This window comes from Entelurus aequoreus, linkage group LG15, assembly GCF_033978785.1.
Source record: "Entelurus aequoreus isolate RoL-2023_Sb linkage group LG15, RoL_Eaeq_v1.1, whole genome shotgun sequence".
Classification (NCBI taxonomy): Eukaryota; Metazoa; Chordata; class Actinopteri; order Syngnathiformes; family Syngnathidae; genus Entelurus; species Entelurus aequoreus.
In genome coordinates, this window is record NC_084745.1 from 45,477,787 (window position 1) to 45,499,305 (window position 21,519).

Here is a 21,519-nt window from a genome sequence, read left to right on the forward strand (position 1 = left end):
TTTGTAGGAATACAGAATTTGTATTTCCGCTTTAGGAGCACTTGCATTTAGAGGAGAGGAGCTACACTTCCATGTTTAGATATCAGTTTCACGCATTAATAACACAAAATGCATATTGTTACGATCATGCTTTCATTGTCAAAGATGTTGGGTGATATCTTTTCTACCTGAATAAATGTTTCTGATATTCCGTACTTAACATGTTGTACAAGTTAATAGCATTCATATCTCTGCATGACAATGTTTTCACCTTCCCTCCCCATTTATTAATAAAATTTCATATTCAGACTGTTAAACATTCTGTAAATGCGGACTAATAACCAGAACGGGTTATAAAAGAATATACCATAGCGATGGTAATATTGTGTAGTGAACTGTAATTACCCGATGTGGGCTGCAGAAGGCAGTGGCAGTCATGCCTGTAGTATTAAACCTAGTCTCAGTGGTAGCGAAAAAGAAGACAAGATTGTTTGCCGCTGCCATTACAATACAGCTAATTTCAATCTGCCAGAAAACATTTACCGTATTTTTCGGAGTATAAGTCGCTCCGGAGTATAAGTCGCACCGGCCGAAAATGCATAATAAAGAAGGAAAAAAACATATAAAAGTCGCACTGGAGTATAAGTCCCATTTTTGGGGGAAATTTATTTGATAGAACCCAACACCAAGAATAGACATTTGAAAGGCAATTTAAAATAAATAAAGAATAGTGAACAACAGGCTGAATAAGTGTACGTTATATGAGGCATAAATAACCAACTGAGAACGTGCCTGCTATGTTAACGTAACATATTATGGTAAGAGTCATTCAAATAACTATAACATATAGAACATGCTATACGTTTACCAAACAATCTGTCACTCCTAATCGCTAAATCCCATGAAATCTTATACGTCTAGTCTCTTACGTGAATGAGCTAAATAATATTATTTGATATTTTACGCTAATGTGTTAATAATTTCACACATAAGTCGCTCCTGAGTATAAGTCGCACCCCGGGCCAAACTATGAAAAAAACTGCAACTTATAGTCCGAAAAATACGGTAATCCCGTAAAAAGAGAAGCGCTTTGTCTTTGAACAAAAATGTGTACATTTTCCTTCTTTTAAGTACCGGTTCAGGCACCATTATAGTACGGACTGGGATGGATTGTTATGTAAATGACGCCCAACCCTATACGGCACATATCAGCTTTCTAAACAGTACTCACGATTGGACTGGCGTTGATGTAATCGGAGCCGCTGTGGTTATTCTTCGCTTTCAGGGTGATCCTGGAATGATCATCTGTAAAAGAGATGCAGAATTCATCAGCACACGAGCAGGAAATGAAGCTGAAAAAGGCTTTCATGGCGCGCACATATTTTACCAAGCCCCCTGACATTGAGGAGGAGGAAGTTGATCAAGTCTTATCTTGATACAAACCAGTGTTTCTCTTTCACACGTCGCTTCTAATCTTAGACGTTTAAGTGTTAAGAGCAAACCAGCCGAGTGGGTGTTTATGCCACGATTTATTGACAGTTATAAAAAAATATATATATATACTTAACACAGACGGATAGCAAGTTAACCTTACTGGCAAGGTATCACTTATTAACAAAATCCATGATTTTTAGGTTTAAACATACACAATTAGATAAAAAGTCAGCACAAAATGTGGGAATGCTAACATGGGAGCAGTTAGCATAATTGCATTTTAGCGCCAAAAACAAAATCCATGAATTTTAAGTTTAAATGTACAAAAATAGCTAAATACTAGCATAAAATATTACCAAGCTACCATTAGCATGCTAACATTACAACAGTTAGCATACATGCAAGATAACACTTAAACAAAATCCATGATTTTTAGGTTTAAACGTACAAAATTTGATAAAATGCTAGTAAAAAACGTTAGCATTCTAACATGGGAACAGTTTGCATAGTTACAATTTAGCGACGAGTAACGAAATCCATTAGTTTTATGTTTAAACATACAAAAAAAGCTAAAGTGCTAGCATAAACCATTAGTATGCTAACATTAGCAGAGCAACATCGGAACAATTGGCATACCGTACTTGCAATTCAGCACCTAGTAACAAAATCCATGATTTTTAGGTTTAATCATATTAAAATAGTTAAAATGCCCGCATAAAACATTGGCAAGCTAATATTAGAACAGTTTAAAATGCCTATGCATAGGTAAGATTACACCCATAAACGGAGTCTATGATTTTTAGGCTTGAATCTACAAATTTAGCAGAAATGCATTGTTAGCATTAACATTAGCATATCAACATTGAAACAGTTAGTATAGTTGCAAGGTAGCACTTAACAAAATCTATGATTTTTAGGTTCAAATGTACAAAATTAGCTACAATGCTCGCATAAAACGTTAGCATGGTACATGAGAACAGTTGTCATACTGCGCCGAATAATTGTAATTTTTAGATTCAAACGTACAAAGTTACCGTATTTTTCGGACTATAAGTCGCAGTTTTTTGGCTCCCGTGCGACTTATATATGTTTTTTTCCTTCTTTATTATGCATTTTCGGCAGGTGCGACTTATACTCCGAACTACCGAAAAATACGGTAGTTAAAATGCTAACATAAAACATTAGCCTAAATTAGCTAATTATTCTAATGGTTTAACATTGGAACAATGCGCGTAAAAGATGATGAAATTGACCTGTCAAAAAAAACAAAACATTGAGCTGACCTACGACTGCCTGTAGGACCCCCATTGCTTTTTTATCCTGCACTACCATGAGCTTATGTAACGAAATGTTGTTCTTATCTGTGCTGTAAAGTTCAATTTGAATGACAATAAAAAGGAAGTCTAAGTTTAAGTCTAAGTCATTAGCTACAGAAGGACCTTTAGCTGCCTATTAAGGTGTCTTATTTAAATACACTACATTTATCTTCTTGAATTTCATTGGTCAAAAGTTGGAACCAATCCCCCAAGCATAAACACGTTTTCACTTTGATGCGAGTCCTTTGAAAAAAAAAACCAAAAACCATCTATCAATTACATTCCGTTGTAGAAAATAATCATTTGCAAAAAAAGTAGATATTTTTCGGAAAAAGGAGCCAAAAATACTTGTCAGCATTCACACGATTAATCCATCTGGAGAAATATGATAAATAGAAAGTTCGGATTTAGGATTTGGATGTAAAGCGTGGCAGTTAGCAACATGCCCCAGCACATTACTGCCACCCACAGGACTGGAGTAGAAGAGCTGATAAAATACCGTATTTTCCGGACCATAGAGCGCACCGGATTATAAAGCGCACTGCCGATGAATGGTCTATTTTTGATCTTTTTTCATGTGTAATGCGTGTAATGTTCAAAATTTTCAATGGAACATATAAAATGTTGGTGTTGTTTACTTGAGTCCAACGTTCCCTCTAAGGTGCGCGCCTGTGCAATTGCGCACTGCTCAAGCGTCCTCTGCGCATGGCAAATCTATGCCACGCACAAAATCAAATAAAAAAATAAGTGCATAACAATTTTCGACACACGGACACGACAGAGAAAACAGTTTTCGTCATCATTGTTCAAATATTGTAACGTCTGTCGAGACGCTTTGAGGACATGAATTCCAACCATCACTTTACTGAGCAAAACTCTTTTTTGTCGGCCATAAACACATCACCAAAACATTAGTAAAAAAAATGATATCTAGCAAAAGTGGTCATTTTCTGCAGTACAAACCAGACCAAAAGCAACTTTGTTATATCAACAGCAGCCGCTCGCTCTTTCTCACTTGCGCCAACACATGCACATATGGCACTTAGCCAGTGATGCGTTTACAGCCACACAAAAAGTTGGACAACTCCAACACCACACTAAGTGTCATTCCAGGTCGTTACACTATGATTTACCAATCAAATGTGTGCTTATTCTAGTGTCATTTATTAGGAATCTTAATTTATAAATATTAATCATGAAATGCTGTTAGTATACTAAATAAATACTAATAAAAATATATTTTTTACAAACAGGAAGTTGCAGGAATGTACACATGATCCCCTGCTTACATCTCATTGTGCAACATGTGAATGTTTTAATGGGAACTAAATGCAATGTCTGAAAGGGGTACAAATTATTTCCAAAGCAGGACCTCCACCCAGACATACAATACAAGTACACAGTTCATGAAAAACTATATTTTTTGTTATTGTCATTGTAAGTGGGCCTAAACACTTCTATTAGAAATGGAAATGACTGCTGTCATTTGATTATAATAATAAGAGAATGTTGTCTGTCTATCTGTGTTGGCCCTGCGATGAGGCGGGGACTTGTCCAGGGTGTACCCCGCCTTCCGCCCGAATGCAGCTGAGATAGGCTCCAGCACCCCCCGCGACCCCGAAAGGGACAAGCGGTAGAAAATGGATGGATGGATGGAGATTGAACTTGTTATTTAGTCAGGTTTGGGACAGGTGTGCTGCTGGTGTAGCCACAGTGTGCACGTCTGATGTTGCTCACACGGGCTCCACTGAATGCTCAGGGAGTTTTTGCGTTTGCTCACACACGTGAAAAATTAGAGGGAACATTGCTTGAGTCATATTGCAGTCTACACGTTTCTCTTGTGTGTGACTGCCATCATATTGCAGTGTACACATATCTCTTATGTGTGACTGCCATCTACTGGTCCCACTTATCATTTCACCATGTACCAAATAAAATATCTCCGGTCGGTAGCATTTTGGCCAAAGAACCACCATTACATGGTATGTAGACCACAAGGAAGTGTTTTACCAGAAGGTAAGAAAAGTTGCTTTTGCATAATATTGCGAAACAAATGTCAGATAATATACCATACCATACCATACCAACTTTATTTATAAAGCCCTTTAAAAACAACCACAGTTGAAAAACAAAGGTGTCTTACCTTATACACACACAATATATTAATACTTGTATGTTGAAGCACAGTACAATCCATCAAGCGGTGTGGCTTCATAGCTTACCGAAGTCCATACTTGCCAACCCTCCCGTTTTTAGCGGGAGAATCCCGTTATTCAGCGCCTCTCCCGACAACCTCCCGGCAGAGATTTTCTCCCGACAAACTCCCGGAGCTGGAGGCCACGCCCTCTCCAGCTCAATGCGGACCTGAGACTGAGTGGGGACAGCCTGTTCTCACGTCCGCTTTCCCACAATATAAACAGCTTGCCTGCCCAATGACGTCATAACATCTAGGGCTTTTAGAGAGTAGAGTGCACAACTGCGCACACAACAAGGAGACGTTCGAAGGGGAAGGTGTATGTTGCCTGTAAATATGTAGAACAGACTTCTCCATTGAACACGGTGGCCGAAATGATATACTCATCATGACCGGAGAAGTTAAACAGGACAATACTGCCATCTAATGGATAGCCACAGGAACACTGAAATTCAAGTATTTCTTTTATGTAAATAAAATTTAAAAAAAAAAATATATATATAGCTAGAATTCACTGAAAGTCAAGTATTTCATACATATATATATACTGTATATGAAATACTCGAGTTGGTGAATTCTAGCTGTAAATAAACACGCCCCCCGCCCCCAACCCCCACCTTCCGATATTGGAGGTCTCAAGGTTGGCAAGTATGCCGAAGTCGTACTAAAAACATTTTGATATATTTTTTAGCAATGTGTGTAATGTTCTATATTTTCAATAGACTTACAAAATGTTGGTGTTTTTTACTTAAGTCATATTGCCATCATAGTGCAGCCTACACATATCTCTTATGTTTGACTGCCATCTACTAGTCACACTTATCATTACATCATGTACCAAATAAAATTGCGTCGAGGTCGGTAAGCAAAACCAGAATTATTGCGTAAATTAGGCGCACAGGGTTATAAGGCGCACTGTCGAGTTTTGAGGGGGAAAAAAATGATTTTAAGTGCGCCTAATAGTCCGGAAAATACGATAAATAAAAAAACACCGGTGTACTCACAAGGCAGCACGGCGTCCGAACGGTTCTTCTTTGTGCCCAGCGCCACGCTGCAGCTGCCGGGCTCCGCCTGGTAGGAGCAGAGGGCCTCCCATTCGCGCTCCAGACGGTTCTTGTTCTTCAAGTGGTCCTCCATGTACGACTGAGGGTGGGGGGGGGAAGCATCACAACACAAGCGTGAGACCTGGGTACAATTAGGACCCCTGAGAGACCGCCTGCTGCTCGCAACTTGCATGGCCACTGATAAGATTGTCTGCGTTTAAGCTGCGCAGGACAAAATTGAATAGGCGAGAAGAAGGTGTGTGTGTCCCAAACCAGGGCGAGTCTTAGGGAGCTTAAAGATGGGTGCCATGTCCCACCCCTCCCTCGCCGCTTCCGTCTTGTATTATGCCCCCCCCCCCGATGAAGGTTAAATGGTTTAGTCCGCTATTGTGCGGGGCGGAAGATTACCGCCTCATAAAGTGATGTCAGGGATCAACTGGCTAATACAATGAAAGTGATACGCACATGTGTGCACGCTTCATTGTTTCCTTCTCTCCTGTCTGTCAAAAAGCGGACTAAAAGACGTCCTTCCTGCACACAAAAGCTAATCAGCCTGACGGAGGCTACTCTTTAAGACGCTGACAAATGGAACTAATGACGGGAATCAAAGTTTATTGTTCGATGATGACAGTGTTCCACACCTGAAGCCCAAATTAGTGTTCTCAAAGTTTGTTCATAACGACCGGCATTGAAAAAAAACAGTGGTGTAAGTAGTCATCGAAAACAAGGCACAGGTTTAATCTAACAAGCATATTTAATACAGTCGTGGTCAAAAAATTTCATACACTTGTGAAGGACATAATGTCATGGCTGTCTTGAGTTTCCAATAATTTCTACAACTCTTATTGTTTTGTGATAAAGTGATTGGAGCACATACTTGTATGTCACAAAAAACATTCATGAAGTTTGAATATTTTATGAATTTATTATGGGTCTACTGAACATGTGACCAAATCTGCTGGGTCAAAAGTATACGTACATCAATATAATTTATACATTTTGGTGATGTAGAAAAGTTACAATCAAATCAAATTAGCTTCATGCACTGCAAAAAGTCAGTGTTCAAAAACAAGGGAAAAAAATACAAAAATTAGGGGTATTTTATTTGAACTAAGCAAAATTATCTGCCAATAGAACAAGAAAATTCGGCTTGTCAAGACTTTCCAAAACAAGTAAAATTAGCTAACCTCCATGAACCAAAAAATACCTTACAATAAGTATATTCTCACTAAGTGCACTTTTCTTGGTAGAAAAAAAAGGAGACCTTTTTGTTCAATATGGTGAAAAATATTCTTAAATTAAGTAAATGCTAGTGCCATTATCTTGACATAATGATATGCGCTCGGCATCATGATTTTTTTTTTCATGCTTGAAGTAAGAAATTATTACTTTAAAAAAGTAGTTTTATACTTGTGAGTGTTGATGACACAGCTTTGCATCAGTTGATATTCTCGTTTCAAGCATGTTTTACTCAATATAGGTCATCGAATCTCAGCAACAAGCTGTAATATCTTACTGAGATCATTTAGGACCAAAACCCTTAAAACAAGTAAAACACTAACATAAAATCTGCTTAGTGAGAAGAATTATCTTATCAGACAGAAAATAAGCAAATATCACCCTTATTTGAGATATTTAATCTTACTTAGATTTCAGTTTTTGCAGTGTGGCATGGCCTTTTAACTTCATGTGAGTGATTATGATTGACGACACCTGTTGACTTCTCTGAGCCCATCTAAATAGGGCTCACGTGATGCAGTCATTAGACTCGATTACAAACGCGACAATGGGATAGTCAAAAGAACTCAGCACAGATCTGAAAAAAACTAATCATTGACTTGAACAAGTCAGGAAAGTCACTTGGAGCCATTTCAAAGCAGCTTAAGGTCCCAAGAGCAACTTTGCAGACAAGTATTGGTAAGTATAAAGTGCATGGCACAGTTTTGTCACTGCCACGATCAGGAAGAAAACGCAAGCTATCACCTGCTGCTGAGAGAAAATTGGTCAGGATGATCAAGAGTCAACCGAGAACCACCAAAAAGCAGGTCTGCAATGAATTGGAAGCTGCTGGAACACAGGTGTCTGTCCACAGTCAAGCGTGTTTTGCATGCAAGAGGAAAGCCTTTGCTCCAGAAGTGACACCTTAAGACTTGTCTAAAGTTTGCTGCTGATCACATGGACAAAGATAAGACCTTCTGGAGGAAAGTTCTGTGGTCAGATGAAACAAAAATGGAGCTATTAGGCCACAATACCCAGCAAACTGTTTGGAGGAGAAAAGGTGAAGCCTTTAATCCCAGGAACACCATCCTACCGTCAAGCATGGTGGTGGTGGTATTATGCTCTGGGCCTGTTTTGCTGCCAATGGAACTGGTGCTTTACAAAGAGTAAATGGGACAATGAAAAAAGAGGATTGGATTACCTCCAAATTCTTCAGGACAACCTAAAATCATCAGCCCGGAGGTTGGGTCTTGGGTGCAGTTGGGTGTTCCAACAGGACAATGACCCCAAACACACATCAAAAGTGGTAAAGGAAAGGCTAAATCAGGCTAGAATTAAGGTTTTAGAATGGCCTTCCCAAAGTCCTGACTTAAACGTGTGGACAATGCTGAAGAAACAAGTCCATGTCAGAAAACCAACCAATTTAGCTGAACTGCACCAATTTTGTCAAGAGGAGTGGTCAAAAATTCAACCAGAAGCTTGTGGATGGCTACCAAAAGCGCCTTATTGCAGTGAAACTTGCCAAGGGACATGTAACCAAATATTAAAATTGCTGTATGTATACTTTTGACCCAGCAAATTTGCTCACATTTTCAGTACACCCATAATAAATTCATAAAAGAACCAAACTTCATGAATGTTTGGTTGTGACCAACAAGTATGGGCTCCAATCACTCTATCACAAAAAAATAAGAGTTGTAGAAATTATTGGAATCTCAAGACATCCATGAAATTATGTTCTTTACAAGTGTATGTCAACTTTTGACCACGACTGTATTTGTGGCCATAGTAACATTACACAGTTTGAACAGTAACACTGTGTTTGTATATAGGAACATAAAACGCTGTACTTTAATCAAGTGATTATTTGGCGTACCACGAGATTAAGGGCTATATAAATCAACTTTGATTGATTGATTGATTGATAGCAACTAGTAGCGAAATTTATGATTTGTTTTAGGTTTAAATGTACAAATTAGTTAAAATGTTAGCATGACTCATTAGCCTGCTAACATTTGTATATTACTATTGGAATAGTTAATTAAAATCAAGATAATAAAGACTATGCGAAATCCATAATTTTGGGGTTTAAACATACAAAATAAAAAAAATGTTAGCATAAATCATTAGCATGCTAACATTTGCATGTTACCATTGGAATAGTTAATTAAAATTATGATAATAAAGACTATGCAAAATCTATAATTTTTGGGTTTAAACTAGAGATGTCCGATAATGGCTTTTTTGCCGATATCCGATATTCCGATATTGTCCAACTCTTAATTACCGATTCCGATATCAACCGATATCGATATATACAGTCGTGGAATTAACACATTATTATGCCTAATTTTGTTGTGATGCCCCGCTGGATGCATTAAACAATGTAACAAGGTTTTCCAAAATAAATCAACCCAAGTTATGGAAAAAAATGCCAACATGGCACTGCCATATTTATTATTGAAGTCACAAAGTGCATTATTTTTTTTAACATGCCTCAAAACAGCAGCTTGGAATTTGGGAGAGCAAGAGGAGGTTGAGGTGGGCGGGGTTGGGGGGCGGCGGGGTGGGTTGAGGTGGGGGGTTAGGGGGTAGCGTATATTGTAGCGTCCCGGAAGAGTTAGTGCTGCAAGGGGTTCTGGGTATTTGTTCTGTTGTGTTTATGTTGTGTTACGGTGCGGATGTTCTCCCAAAATGTGTTTGTGGGTTCACAGTATGGCACATATTTGTAACAGTGTTAAAGTTGTTTATACGCTCACCCTCAGTGTGACCTGTATGGCTGTTGACCAAGTAGACCTTGCATTCACTTGTGTGTGTGAAAAGCCGTAGATATTATGTGACTGGGCCGGCACGAAAAGGCAGTGCCTTCAAGGTTTATTGCCGCTCTGTACCTCTCCCTACGTCCATGTACACAGCTGCGTTTTAAAAAGTCATAAATTTTACTTTTTGAAACCGATACCGATAATTTCCGATATTACATTTTAAAGCATTTATCGGCCGATAATATCGGCAGTCCGATATTATCGGACATCCCTAGTTTAAACATACAACATTTAAAAAAATGTTAGCATAAAACATTAACATGCTAACCTTAGCGTGTTGTTGCTCTCAGTCAAGCACAAGAAGAATGTGAGCCAATTTGCAGTAATACAGAAACAGTAAGGTTAGAAATAAAAAAATTGGATTACCGGGACAAAAAAGCCTAACGTGCTAAATATAGTGTAATTCATCTTATTATATTACAGCCTCCCCTGTCTTTCAAACGAGGGACGCCTCTGTTTCAAACTTGAATCAGGGTTCCTTGAATGCATCACAATTACAGTATGTGCTAAACTGAAACTCCAACATAAGTTTGTTGCCACAAATAGATGCGTCATATTTTTACTTCCTTTCTATGCCATGATCATGTGGTCCTCCTTCCTGTCTGTGGCCCTTAACAACCGCATAGAGCACACGTGTCAAACTCAAGGCCCGGGGGCCAGATCCGGCCCGACACGTCATTTAATGTGGCCCGCGAAAGCCTTGAAATAATGTGGATACTAGAGATGTCCGATAATTGCTTTAAAATGTAATATCGGAAATTATCGGTATCGTTTTTTTTATTATCAGTATCGTGTTTTTGTTTTTTTAAATTTTTTTTAATTTTTATTAAATCAACATAAAAAACACAAGATACACTTACAATTAGTGCACCAACCCAAAAACCTCCCTCCCCCATTTACACTCAATCACACTCATTCACACAAAAGGGTTGTTTCTTTCTGTTCTTAATATTCTGGTTCCTACATTATATATCAATATATATCAATACAGTCTTACGCTAAGACTTAGACAAACTTTAATGATCCACAAGGGAAATTGTTCAACACAGTAGCTCAGTTACAATGATGGAAAGTGTAAGGATGGAAAGGACAATTCAGGTATAAATAGACTAATATAGCAATAAAAAAATCTAACATATATACGAATATATACATAATATGTGTACAGAATAACATATATACAGATATATTATATTATGTCTATAACAAAAAGGGATACAGTCTGTAAGCACACATGATTGTGCGTGCTGCTGGTCCACTAATAGTACTAACCTTTAAAAGTTAATTTTACTAATTTTCATTAATTTGTAGTTTCTATGTAACTGTTTTTATATTGTTTTACTTTCTTTTTTATTCAAGAAAAGGTTTCTAATTTATTTATCTTATTTTATTTTTTTAAAAAGGACCTTATCTTCACCATACCTGGTTGTCCAAATTAGGCATAATAATGTGTTAATTCCACGACTGTATATATCGGTATCGGTTGATATCGGTATCGGTAATTAAAGAGTTGGACAATATTGGAATATCGGATATCGGCAAAAAGCCATTATCGGACATCCCTAGTGGATACTTAATGCTTTCATTGTTTCCATTTTGACAGAAAAAAAAAATCATGTTTTGAACTTTGATATAAATACAAATGTTCAATTGTTATTGGTGTGAATCTTTGGGCACCTCGCCATTGGATTCCGATTTTTGGGGTGAGGATTTGATTTATAATCGATACTCGATTCAAACTGATTTTTGCAATGTATTATTTGGTATAATAATAACAACACCTTAACAAAACAGCTTACAGGTTGCAAAACCTTTTGGTTGTTGATGTATGACACATACGTCCACCAAGTAAGCATAGACATGGCCTAAAAAATGTTATTATTTTTTAAAATTCGTCCCAAAAAATTGAATTAATTAGATTTTTGAAAATTACAAAAAAAATCGGGATTTGAATGTGATTAAAGAAATTTTTTTTTAGCACTCCTAATTATTATATACTGTATACTGTTTGTAGAAATAACAATAAATACTTAATTATCTGCTTGTCACCTTGACTTACGATTTCAAAGCAAGTTATCCATCAATTTGTACGTTAAAAAAAATCAAATAACCAAATGCATAGGCAATAATATAATGAGGCGATTATACTTTTATATTCCTACATTCACTGTTACAAGCGGCCCTCTGAGGGCGGCCATGACTGCCATGTGGCCCTCCATGAAAACAAGTTGCACACCCCTGGTATGGAGTGTTCATTCATGCCACCTTAAAACTTGTCTACTCCTCACATTGATTGTCCTCTACATTCAGATTTTGCTTGAACGCCACGTCGCCGCTTGCTTATCAGGGCGGCGGTGCGCTCCTGGCGAGAGGCAGCGGACCGTGGCTCATTTTCAGAGACGGGCTGGCGGAGGGTTTAGCGAACGGGGAGGGAGGATTAGGTCTGCCAATCAGGGAGTCGGGATGGGAGGCCCGGGTGTCAGGGAAACAATGTCTAATCCTTTAAGCGGTCTCCACGGCAGCAGAGGTTGCTGCTGAAATGAGAATGGAGGACGACAACAGGTAACATATTACTGTCGCATTAAACGCGACGCCTTTGTGACATGATGAACTCTTTAGAGACGGCATTGTTTTACAAGCGACATTTAACACCGTCTCAACCACAACGTATCCCACGAGGCATCCTGCAGCTGTTTGAAAGTGAATACGTGCCATAAAAGCTGTCTGTGTAAAATTAGTAGATCAAGTACTTCTACGCACATACCGCAGTTTTAGGAGGCCTCTTTTCTAACTGTTTTTAATTGCTATAAATGAGGTACATAACGCCTCAGTGAGTGTGTGGCACACTCAAGTTTCAAGTTTTTTTCGTCACATGCAGAGTACACCACAGTGAAATGCTTTTTTCCATGCTCTTCAGATATTGCGTACAGTGGGATCCAAACACTAGTTGCAGAATCCAATACACTAAATACCAAAAATACAAAAATTTGAATAGCTCTGATGTACATTAATTACAAGACAATAAGTTGCACAATAAGTTACAGTAGTTATGGTAGAGGTATCAGTACAAGTAGAAGTACAGTAGTCAAATACAGTACCAGTATCAAGATGAAATAGAATAACAGTATATACAGTATAGGAAGCAAAAAATATTAAGGCGTCTACTAGGGCTGCGAATCTTTGGGTGTTCCACGATTCGATTCAATATCGATTCTTGAGGTCACGATTCGATTCAAAATCGTTTTTTTTCCGATTCAACGCGATTCTCGATTCAAAAACAAAAGGATTCTCTATTCATTCAATACATAGGATTTCAGCAGGATCTACCCCAGTCTGCTGATATGCAAGCAGAGTAGTAGATTTTTGTAAAAAGCTTTTATAATTGTAAAGGACAATGTTTTATCAACTGATTGCAATAATGTAAATTTGTTTTAACTATTAAATGAACCAAAAATATGACTTATTTTATCTTTGTGAAAATATTGGACACAGTGTGTTGTCAAGCTTTTGAGATGCGATGCAAGTGTAAGCCACTGTGACACTATTGTTCTTTTTTTTTTTATAAATGTCTAATGATAATGTCAGTAAGGGATTTTTAATCACTGCTATATTGACGTTGTAACTAATATTGATACTGTTGTTGATAATATTCATTTTTGTTTCACTACTTTTGGTTTGTTCTGTGTGGTGTTTGTGTCTCCTCTCAATTGCTCTGTTTATTGCAGTTCTGAGTGTTGCTGGGTCAGGTTTGGTTTTGGAATTGGATTGCATTGTTATGGTATTGCTGTGTATTGTTTTGTTGGATTGATTAATGGAAAAAAAATAAAAATAACAAAAACCAACATACAAATCGATTTTTTAAAAATGAGAATCGATTCTGAATCGCACAACGTGAGAATCGCGATTCGAATTCGAATCGATTTTTTCCCACACCCCTAGTGTCTACAGTTTCTTTGGCAGTTGAGTAGTATGAACAAAGGTAATGGAACAGTATGACTTCTTTATACTCTTGTTTTTACATTATTTACAGTCATTGAATGAACAGTATTGTAGTCCGAATGAACAGTATTGTAGTCTCACTACCTGTATTGACGTGAGAGGTGTCCCGATACCAATATCGGAGACTTGAGTATTGGCCAATACCGATTAGGGATGTGAATCGTCCACCCACTCACGCTTTGATTCGATTCCGATTCCAGGGGTGATTCAGACCCGATTCTCGATTCACACGGATTTTCGCCATATAATATTTGGTATAAAATTATAATAAAACATTTTCAAAACAGGTAGCTCACATTGACTGCTGACATGTGACGTATACGCGCAGTGAGTAAGCCTAAAAAAATTGATTTTAGAAAATGGATTTTTGAAAAAAAACTAAAACCTTTTTTTTTTCCTAACCATGAATTGGTTCAGAATCAGTTTAAATAAAAAATTGCGATTCAGATGTTAATCGATTTTTTTTCAGCACTCCTAATACTAAGTTAATTTTAATTTTTTAAAATTTTTTTGGTGACACCTCGTGGTTATAATAATTCATTAAATTAAACTCCGGTTGCGGTGAGTTTAATGATGCGGAAACGTGTGTTACTGGAGAATGTGTATGTAATTATTTGATACGAGATTATGTTGACCAATGTCATGTTTTTGACTGCAAAAATGATGTTCAATTGAAGGGGACCTGTTATGCAAAACCAACTTTTCTCACCGATTGGTACCTGTTTTTGTGTATTTGGGATCTGCATAAGTCCTGAAAATTTGAATTCAAACCATGCAGGCATGGCGGAGATATTTATAAAATAATCTTGCCTTTTTTTATACTTCAACCAAACGAGCCGTCTGAAATTTGCACAATTTGTGATGTTTTTTTCCATTGGTGATGTCAGCAGATATCTCCATATAAGGTAAAGTTTTACCCGGAGAGTTTTGCACAAGTACGCCATTGTAGTATTGTAATAAGTTCCTTCATTTTTCTCTATCCTCTTGTTGTGGGGCAGACTGGCTCATATGTGCACATACATCCACCACTGTTGCCATTTCTAATAGAAAGTAGCGTATAGTTCGAACTTATATCTGTCAGTGGACGCGCTATGCAAGCTCTAAAAACGACAACATGGCTGACGGGAAAAAATAAGCAGTCGAAGTGGAGGCACGTAAATAAGGCCGCCCACAAAACAGTGCATCCAAATTGTGTCCAAAGAACCACCGTTACATATTATGTAGACCACAAGTGGCTTTCAATGTAGAAAAAACTAATCATAATATGACCCCTCTATAGGACACTCATGACGTGCGGCTCGCTTGTGTGCTAAGCTGTTGTGTAACTGCAAGCTCCTAGTAGCCTAATAAGTTTACTTGTTGTAAATGACTTAATTAAAATTATGAGAAAAGACAAACCTTGTGTGCTGCAAGACTGCTTGTATTGGATCAGTGATTTTACATGCAAGCCGATATATAGATGTGTATACATTTATAAATACATATTTATACATCCATCCATACATTTATATATACATACATACATACACATATATACACACATACACATATGTGCACATATAAACATATATACGCACATATACATTTACATATATATATATATATACATATTTACATTTACATACATATATACATAAATATATTTACATACATATATACATAAATATATATACATACATATATACATACATATACACAAATGTACACACATTTTTATACATCTATACATACATATACGTACATACATATACATACATGCATACATATACATAAATACATACATATATACATGCATATATACATGAATATACACATATATACATATACGTACATACATATACATACATATATACATAAATATACACATATATATATACATATATACATATATGTTATATATATATATACATATACATATATATACACACATACATACATACATATATGTTATATATATCTATATGTATATATATATGTATATATATATATATATATATATATATAACATATACATATATATATAAATAAATATATGTATATACGTATATATATATATATATATACTGTATTTATAAATATATATATACATACATACATACATATATATATATATACACACATACATATATATATAGGTATATATATACACACATACATATATATATAGGTATATATATAACATATACATATATATATATAAATAAATATATGTATATACGTATATATATATATATACTGTATATATATATATATATATATATATATATATATATATATATATATATATATACTGTATATATATATATATATATATATATATATATATATATATATATATATATATATATATATATATATATATATATATATATATATATATATATATATATATATATACATACATACATATATTTTTTTAACAAATAGCCGCGCAGAAAAGACTATGAAATGCGCAAATCTGGTCAAAGAGCTAACTAGTAAACAGGAAAAGTAGAACATTTACATTATTTGGCCCTAAAAGATCAAAATAATTCGACACTTTGAATTTGACCTTTTCCCTCAAATCGATTTAGATTAATGATGGTGATGAAAACTGATGTTAAATGTTAGTCTTTGTTTAGTACGAGCAGAGTGTGAGCCAAAATAAGTACTTCCTGATGAACAGCAGTTTGGTGCTTCACAGTCCAATGAGACAGCAGTTGTGTTGTTGTTTTTTCTTAAAGTGACACACACATGAAGAGGTAGAGGGACACGGTATCACTCTTTGTGTTTCATAATGCATCAGTATCATCACTAATGTATTGTACTAAAACTAAATCATGGGAAAGAAACAGTTTACATTAAAAAAAATAGTTCAAAATAACAAGTTTAACATATTTTAGAGTTTCTTCCAAATACATCACATATGCATACCCTGGCTTTTTTTTATGGTTGTCATGGCCTAAAATGCTTTTATGGCAGCTACAAAAAAAAAGAAAAGAAAAAAAAAAGCCTGTGCTTTTTTACGAGTGTGTTACCCATGTTTTAAGTTTCTTTTGTAACTGTAATGTGTGGTCACATTACGTGATTCATTTAAGAGATTTCATTTTTTAAACATTTATTTTGGAGATTTGTTCCTCCATTTTACCACCAGAGGGCGTTCCTGTGTCAGTGAGTCAGTAATGAGAAACATTTGACTTAAAACCAAATATATGGTAAGAAAAGCATGCTTAACGTGCCCCCAAGTGGCCCCGACGTCACTTGCATGCGCACTTTGATAAAGTGAAAACAAAGGAAGTTGACCGGGAGGAAGTCGCTACTTCTACAAAATAAAATAAAAGTCCCCACACCTTAGAAATGTGTGTTTTTTACGTGAAAGTGATATAATGTATGAATGGATGTATATAGTGTAATATATTTGGAAGGGTTCTAATCTTTTAATGATTAGAGGAGACACGGACATCAGTGATAGCCTTATGTAGGCAAATGTGCCACAGCGTTAATTCCGGTCCTTCAACAATCGCTATTTTGTGAGAATCAAAATATATATTCATACATTACAAATAACCTATTATTTGCACACTATTGACAAGTGATGCACTGAAAATTTGGTCGTCTTAAATAGACTTTTCTCACCGAAACCGAATGTTGTGATGAGATACCCACTTCCACTGGTGACTGTGTCTTTCCCGGCGCACACGAGTGACGTAGCTCGCCCAAAGCTGACGAAAAAGTCACATTCACGTCACCCCACGCCTTCACCATCGCTTGATTCCCCGATGGACGGCTGAGTAGCGCTTATACAGCAGCAGCCGGCCTCCGTAGCTCCCACTCCTTGCCCTTTGTTGCAAGTTTTGTTGATTCTATGTAACCCTTTTTCGATTACGCTTGCACCTCCTGCTACCCCAGCATCTCTAAAACCCTCAAATTTTAGACTCCAAACATCCCAGAACAAGCTAGTCAGGTTACTTGTAGACCTCCACCCCAGATCACACCTCACTCCTACCCACTTCTCCAAAGTGGGCTGGCTCAGGGTGGAGGACAGAGTAAAACAACTTGCACTGAGCCTAGTCTATAAAATCCGCTACACCTCCCTGATACCGAAGTACATGTCAAACTACTTCCATAACGTAAATGACCGCCATAACCACAACACCAGGGGGAGCTCCACAAACCACGTTAAACCCAGATTCCGATCTAACAAAGGTCTTAACTCATTCTCCTTCTATGCCACTTCAATATGGAATGCACTCCCAACAGGTGTAAAAGAAAGTGCATCTCTATCCTCCTTCAAAACCGCACTAAAAGAACACCTCCAGGCAACTTCAACCCTAAACTAACAAACTCCCTTCCACATCCTACCTCCCCGGATTGTAAATAATCAAATGTAGATACTTATTCTTAGGCTTTCTGATATCTCTCTCTATGTCCACTACTTGCTGTCCATATCCTACCAAGTCAGTCCTACACTGTTCCAATGTCCATTTCTCTGATGATGCAATTGTTGATGACTGAAGTGTTGATACCAACCAATCCTAACCCCCCACCCCCCTCCACATCCCACATCCCGGATTGTAAATAATGTAAATAATTCAATGTATATACTCTGATGATTATCTTGTGTAATGACTATTATGATGATAGTATATATCTGTATCATGAATCAATTTAAGTGGACCCCGACTTAAACAAGTTGAAAAACTTATTCAGGTGTTACCATTTAGTGGTCAATTGTACGAAATATGTACTGCACTGTGCAATCTACTAATAAAAGTTTCAATCAATCAATGTTTATGTGTGCTATGGCTATGAGTTTTTTTTCTCTGGAGTCCAGCCTTTGACTTAATTTTTTTTCACTCTCCCCCTCCCTCCCCAGCGTTTACCTGTTTCTCAACTTTTTTCTGTAAGGGGCGCCAGAAGTTGGCAAACCCGTCAGCGATCCTATTTCTGTCTCCCTGTAATGTTTGTCTAATCTAGAATGGGATTGTGTTGAAAATCTCAATTTCCCCTCGGGATTAATACAGTACTTCTGATTCTTGATCTGATTCATTGCGTTTAGACTAAAGTCACATTTGAAAAGATCAGGTTTGGACTACCTCCTTACGTGGCCTGAATCTGATACCAAAAGATCGGTTTTGAAGCTCTTTAGACTGGCAAAAAAAATCAGGTCTTTGTCAGTTGAGGGCAAAAAATGTGTTGTGCAGTGTAAACAGAGGCCTTAGACCTAGTCAATTTATTCTTAAACTCAAAGGAGAAATTCTAGAAAATAATTCAAGGTAAGACATTTTTGCTTAACCCTTGGCAGATTTGTATGCTTGAAACAAGAATTTTTTTTTTTTTTTTCAATTCTGCGTCCTACTCAGTGGCCTAGTGGTTAGAGTGTCCGCCCTGAGATCTGTAGGTTGTGAGTTCAAACCCCGGCCGAGGCATACCAAAGACTATAAAAATGGGATCCATTACCTCCCTGCTTGACACTCGGCATCAAGGGTTGGAATTGGGAGTTAAATCACCAAAAATGATTCCCGGGCGCGGCACCGCTGCTGCCCACTGCTCCCCTCACCCCCCAGGGGGGGAACAAGGGGATGGGTCAAATGCAGAGGACAAATTTCACCACACCTAGTGTGTGTGTGACAATCATTGGTACTTTAACTTTAAGTTTACAGGAGCACACATTCCCTGTCCTTACTGCCCTACGCTGGGGGACAGCTCCACGTTCCACCGGCTGTCATCTCTACAAGACTGTGGTGTGACCGTGTTACAAGTTAGCTCAGCTGTGCGCTAGAAGCACAACAGTTGTGTTTTGGAGCCAATTCAAATGGCCAAAATGGCAACAATTGGCCAAAATGTGCGGGGAAGTTGTAGCGACATAGGCTCCTTTTGTTTATGGTTACCAGGAAAGTACTAACAAAATAAAGGTAGTACAGTTGTCCCTCGACACACCTCGCTCCATATATGGAGACTTTACTACATTGCAGATTTTTTATGTACCGTATTTTCCGGACCATATAAGGCGCATCGGATTATAAGGCGCACTGAAGAAGATAGAGAAAAGAAGAAGCTTATCGACTACGGTGTTGGCACGAACTACAATGGCGGACGCGCGCACATTTTCAGGATTTATGCAGATCCCAAATACAGATCGGCCAGAAGGTAAGAAAAGTTTCTTTTGCATAATATTGTGAAACAAAGCGGCAGATAATATGTCTTACCTTATACACACACCATAATAATTCCCCCTATGTTGAAGCACAGTACAATCCATGAAGCGGTGCGGCTTCATAGCTTACCAAAGTCGTACTAAAACATTTTGATAGATTTTTGAGCGCCGTGTGTAATGTTCTATATTTTCAATGGAACATATAAAATGTTGGTGTTGTTTACTTGAGTCATATTGCAGTCTACACATATCTCGTATCTGTGACTGCCATCATATTGCAGTCTTCACGTATCTCTTATGTGTGACTGCCATCTAGTGGTCACACTTATCATTTCACCATGTACCAAATAAAATAGCTTCAAGGTCGGTAAGCACAACCAAAATTATTCCGTACATTAGGCGCACCGGGTTATAAGGCGCACTGTCGAGTTTTGAGAAAATGAAAGGATTTTAAGTGCGCCTTGTAGTCCGAAAAATACGGTATATAAAGCATATTTTTGTCCTAAATTAAGTCTTATTTATGTCTTATATGTATTCCAATGCAGTATTTGTCTTATTTGTGGCGATCAGAAAAGATATGCACCAAGTGGGTTAAGGCGAAGCTTGGCCGCGACAATTAAGCTAGGAAAATTTTCGATGCACTTCATCTTCAACCCCTCCCTCATCAATAACACATGTCCACAATGGAGAGCTTTTAGCGTGAGCGATGCCAAAAGACAAATTGACTGTGTGTCGGTTTTAAAAGTGTTCCCCCCCCTCTGGTCAACATATGAAATAACATGTGTGTAAAATTATGACTTTTGTCATCATTTTGCCAAGTAAAATTCAGATTATTATTAATATATTGCCAAAATTTTAAAGTTTTCTTATAAAATTGTGACTTTTGTCGAGTAAAATTACAACTCTTTTCATAAAATTGCCAAAATGTTCAGTTTTCCTTGTAAAATTTTGACTTGCGTTGAGTAGAATTACGACTTTTATTTTAATACTGCCAAAATTCTAAGTTTTTCTTGTGAAATTGTGACCTTTTTCTTGTGAAATTCCAACTCACAATTTCACAACAAGCTTTTTGATATTTGCATAGTATGTATATATTATTAATGTTGTAAATACAAATCTTTATATATCTAGAAAGGGTGGTCCTAAAGAGGTAGGCATTTTTCGGAGGTCTCAAGAAGGTGAGAAATACAAGAATGTGTGTGTGAGTGTACTGTCATTTCACTTTATCTGTGGACTAAAGGACACTGTCCATGGTGCTGAAAACACTGCCGTGCTACACGGGTGACTATATCCATATTTTGACAGATTTAACGACTACGCTAGCAGGCTATACCGAGTAGCGAGGGCGTGTCACAACGCTGAATAAACAAGGAGATGA

General features: G+C 37.1%; 1 protein-coding gene across 2 annotated transcripts in view; it reads right to left on the reverse strand.

The window, feature by feature from the left end:
* Nucleotides 1–21,519, reverse strand: part of ptprn2 (protein tyrosine phosphatase receptor type N2) — a 379,044-nt gene that overhangs the window by 44,405 nt on the left and 313,120 nt on the right. For both annotated transcript variants that reach the window (XM_062021618.1, XM_062021619.1), the window contains exons 14-15: nucleotides 5,928–6,066; nucleotides 1,211–1,284 (exon numbers count right to left, since the gene is read on the reverse strand). In XM_062021618.1, the coding sequence (XP_061877602.1) occupies nucleotides 1,211–1,284; nucleotides 5,928–6,066 (213 nt within the window). The remainder of the gene's footprint in view (nucleotides 1–1,210; nucleotides 1,285–5,927; nucleotides 6,067–21,519) is intronic.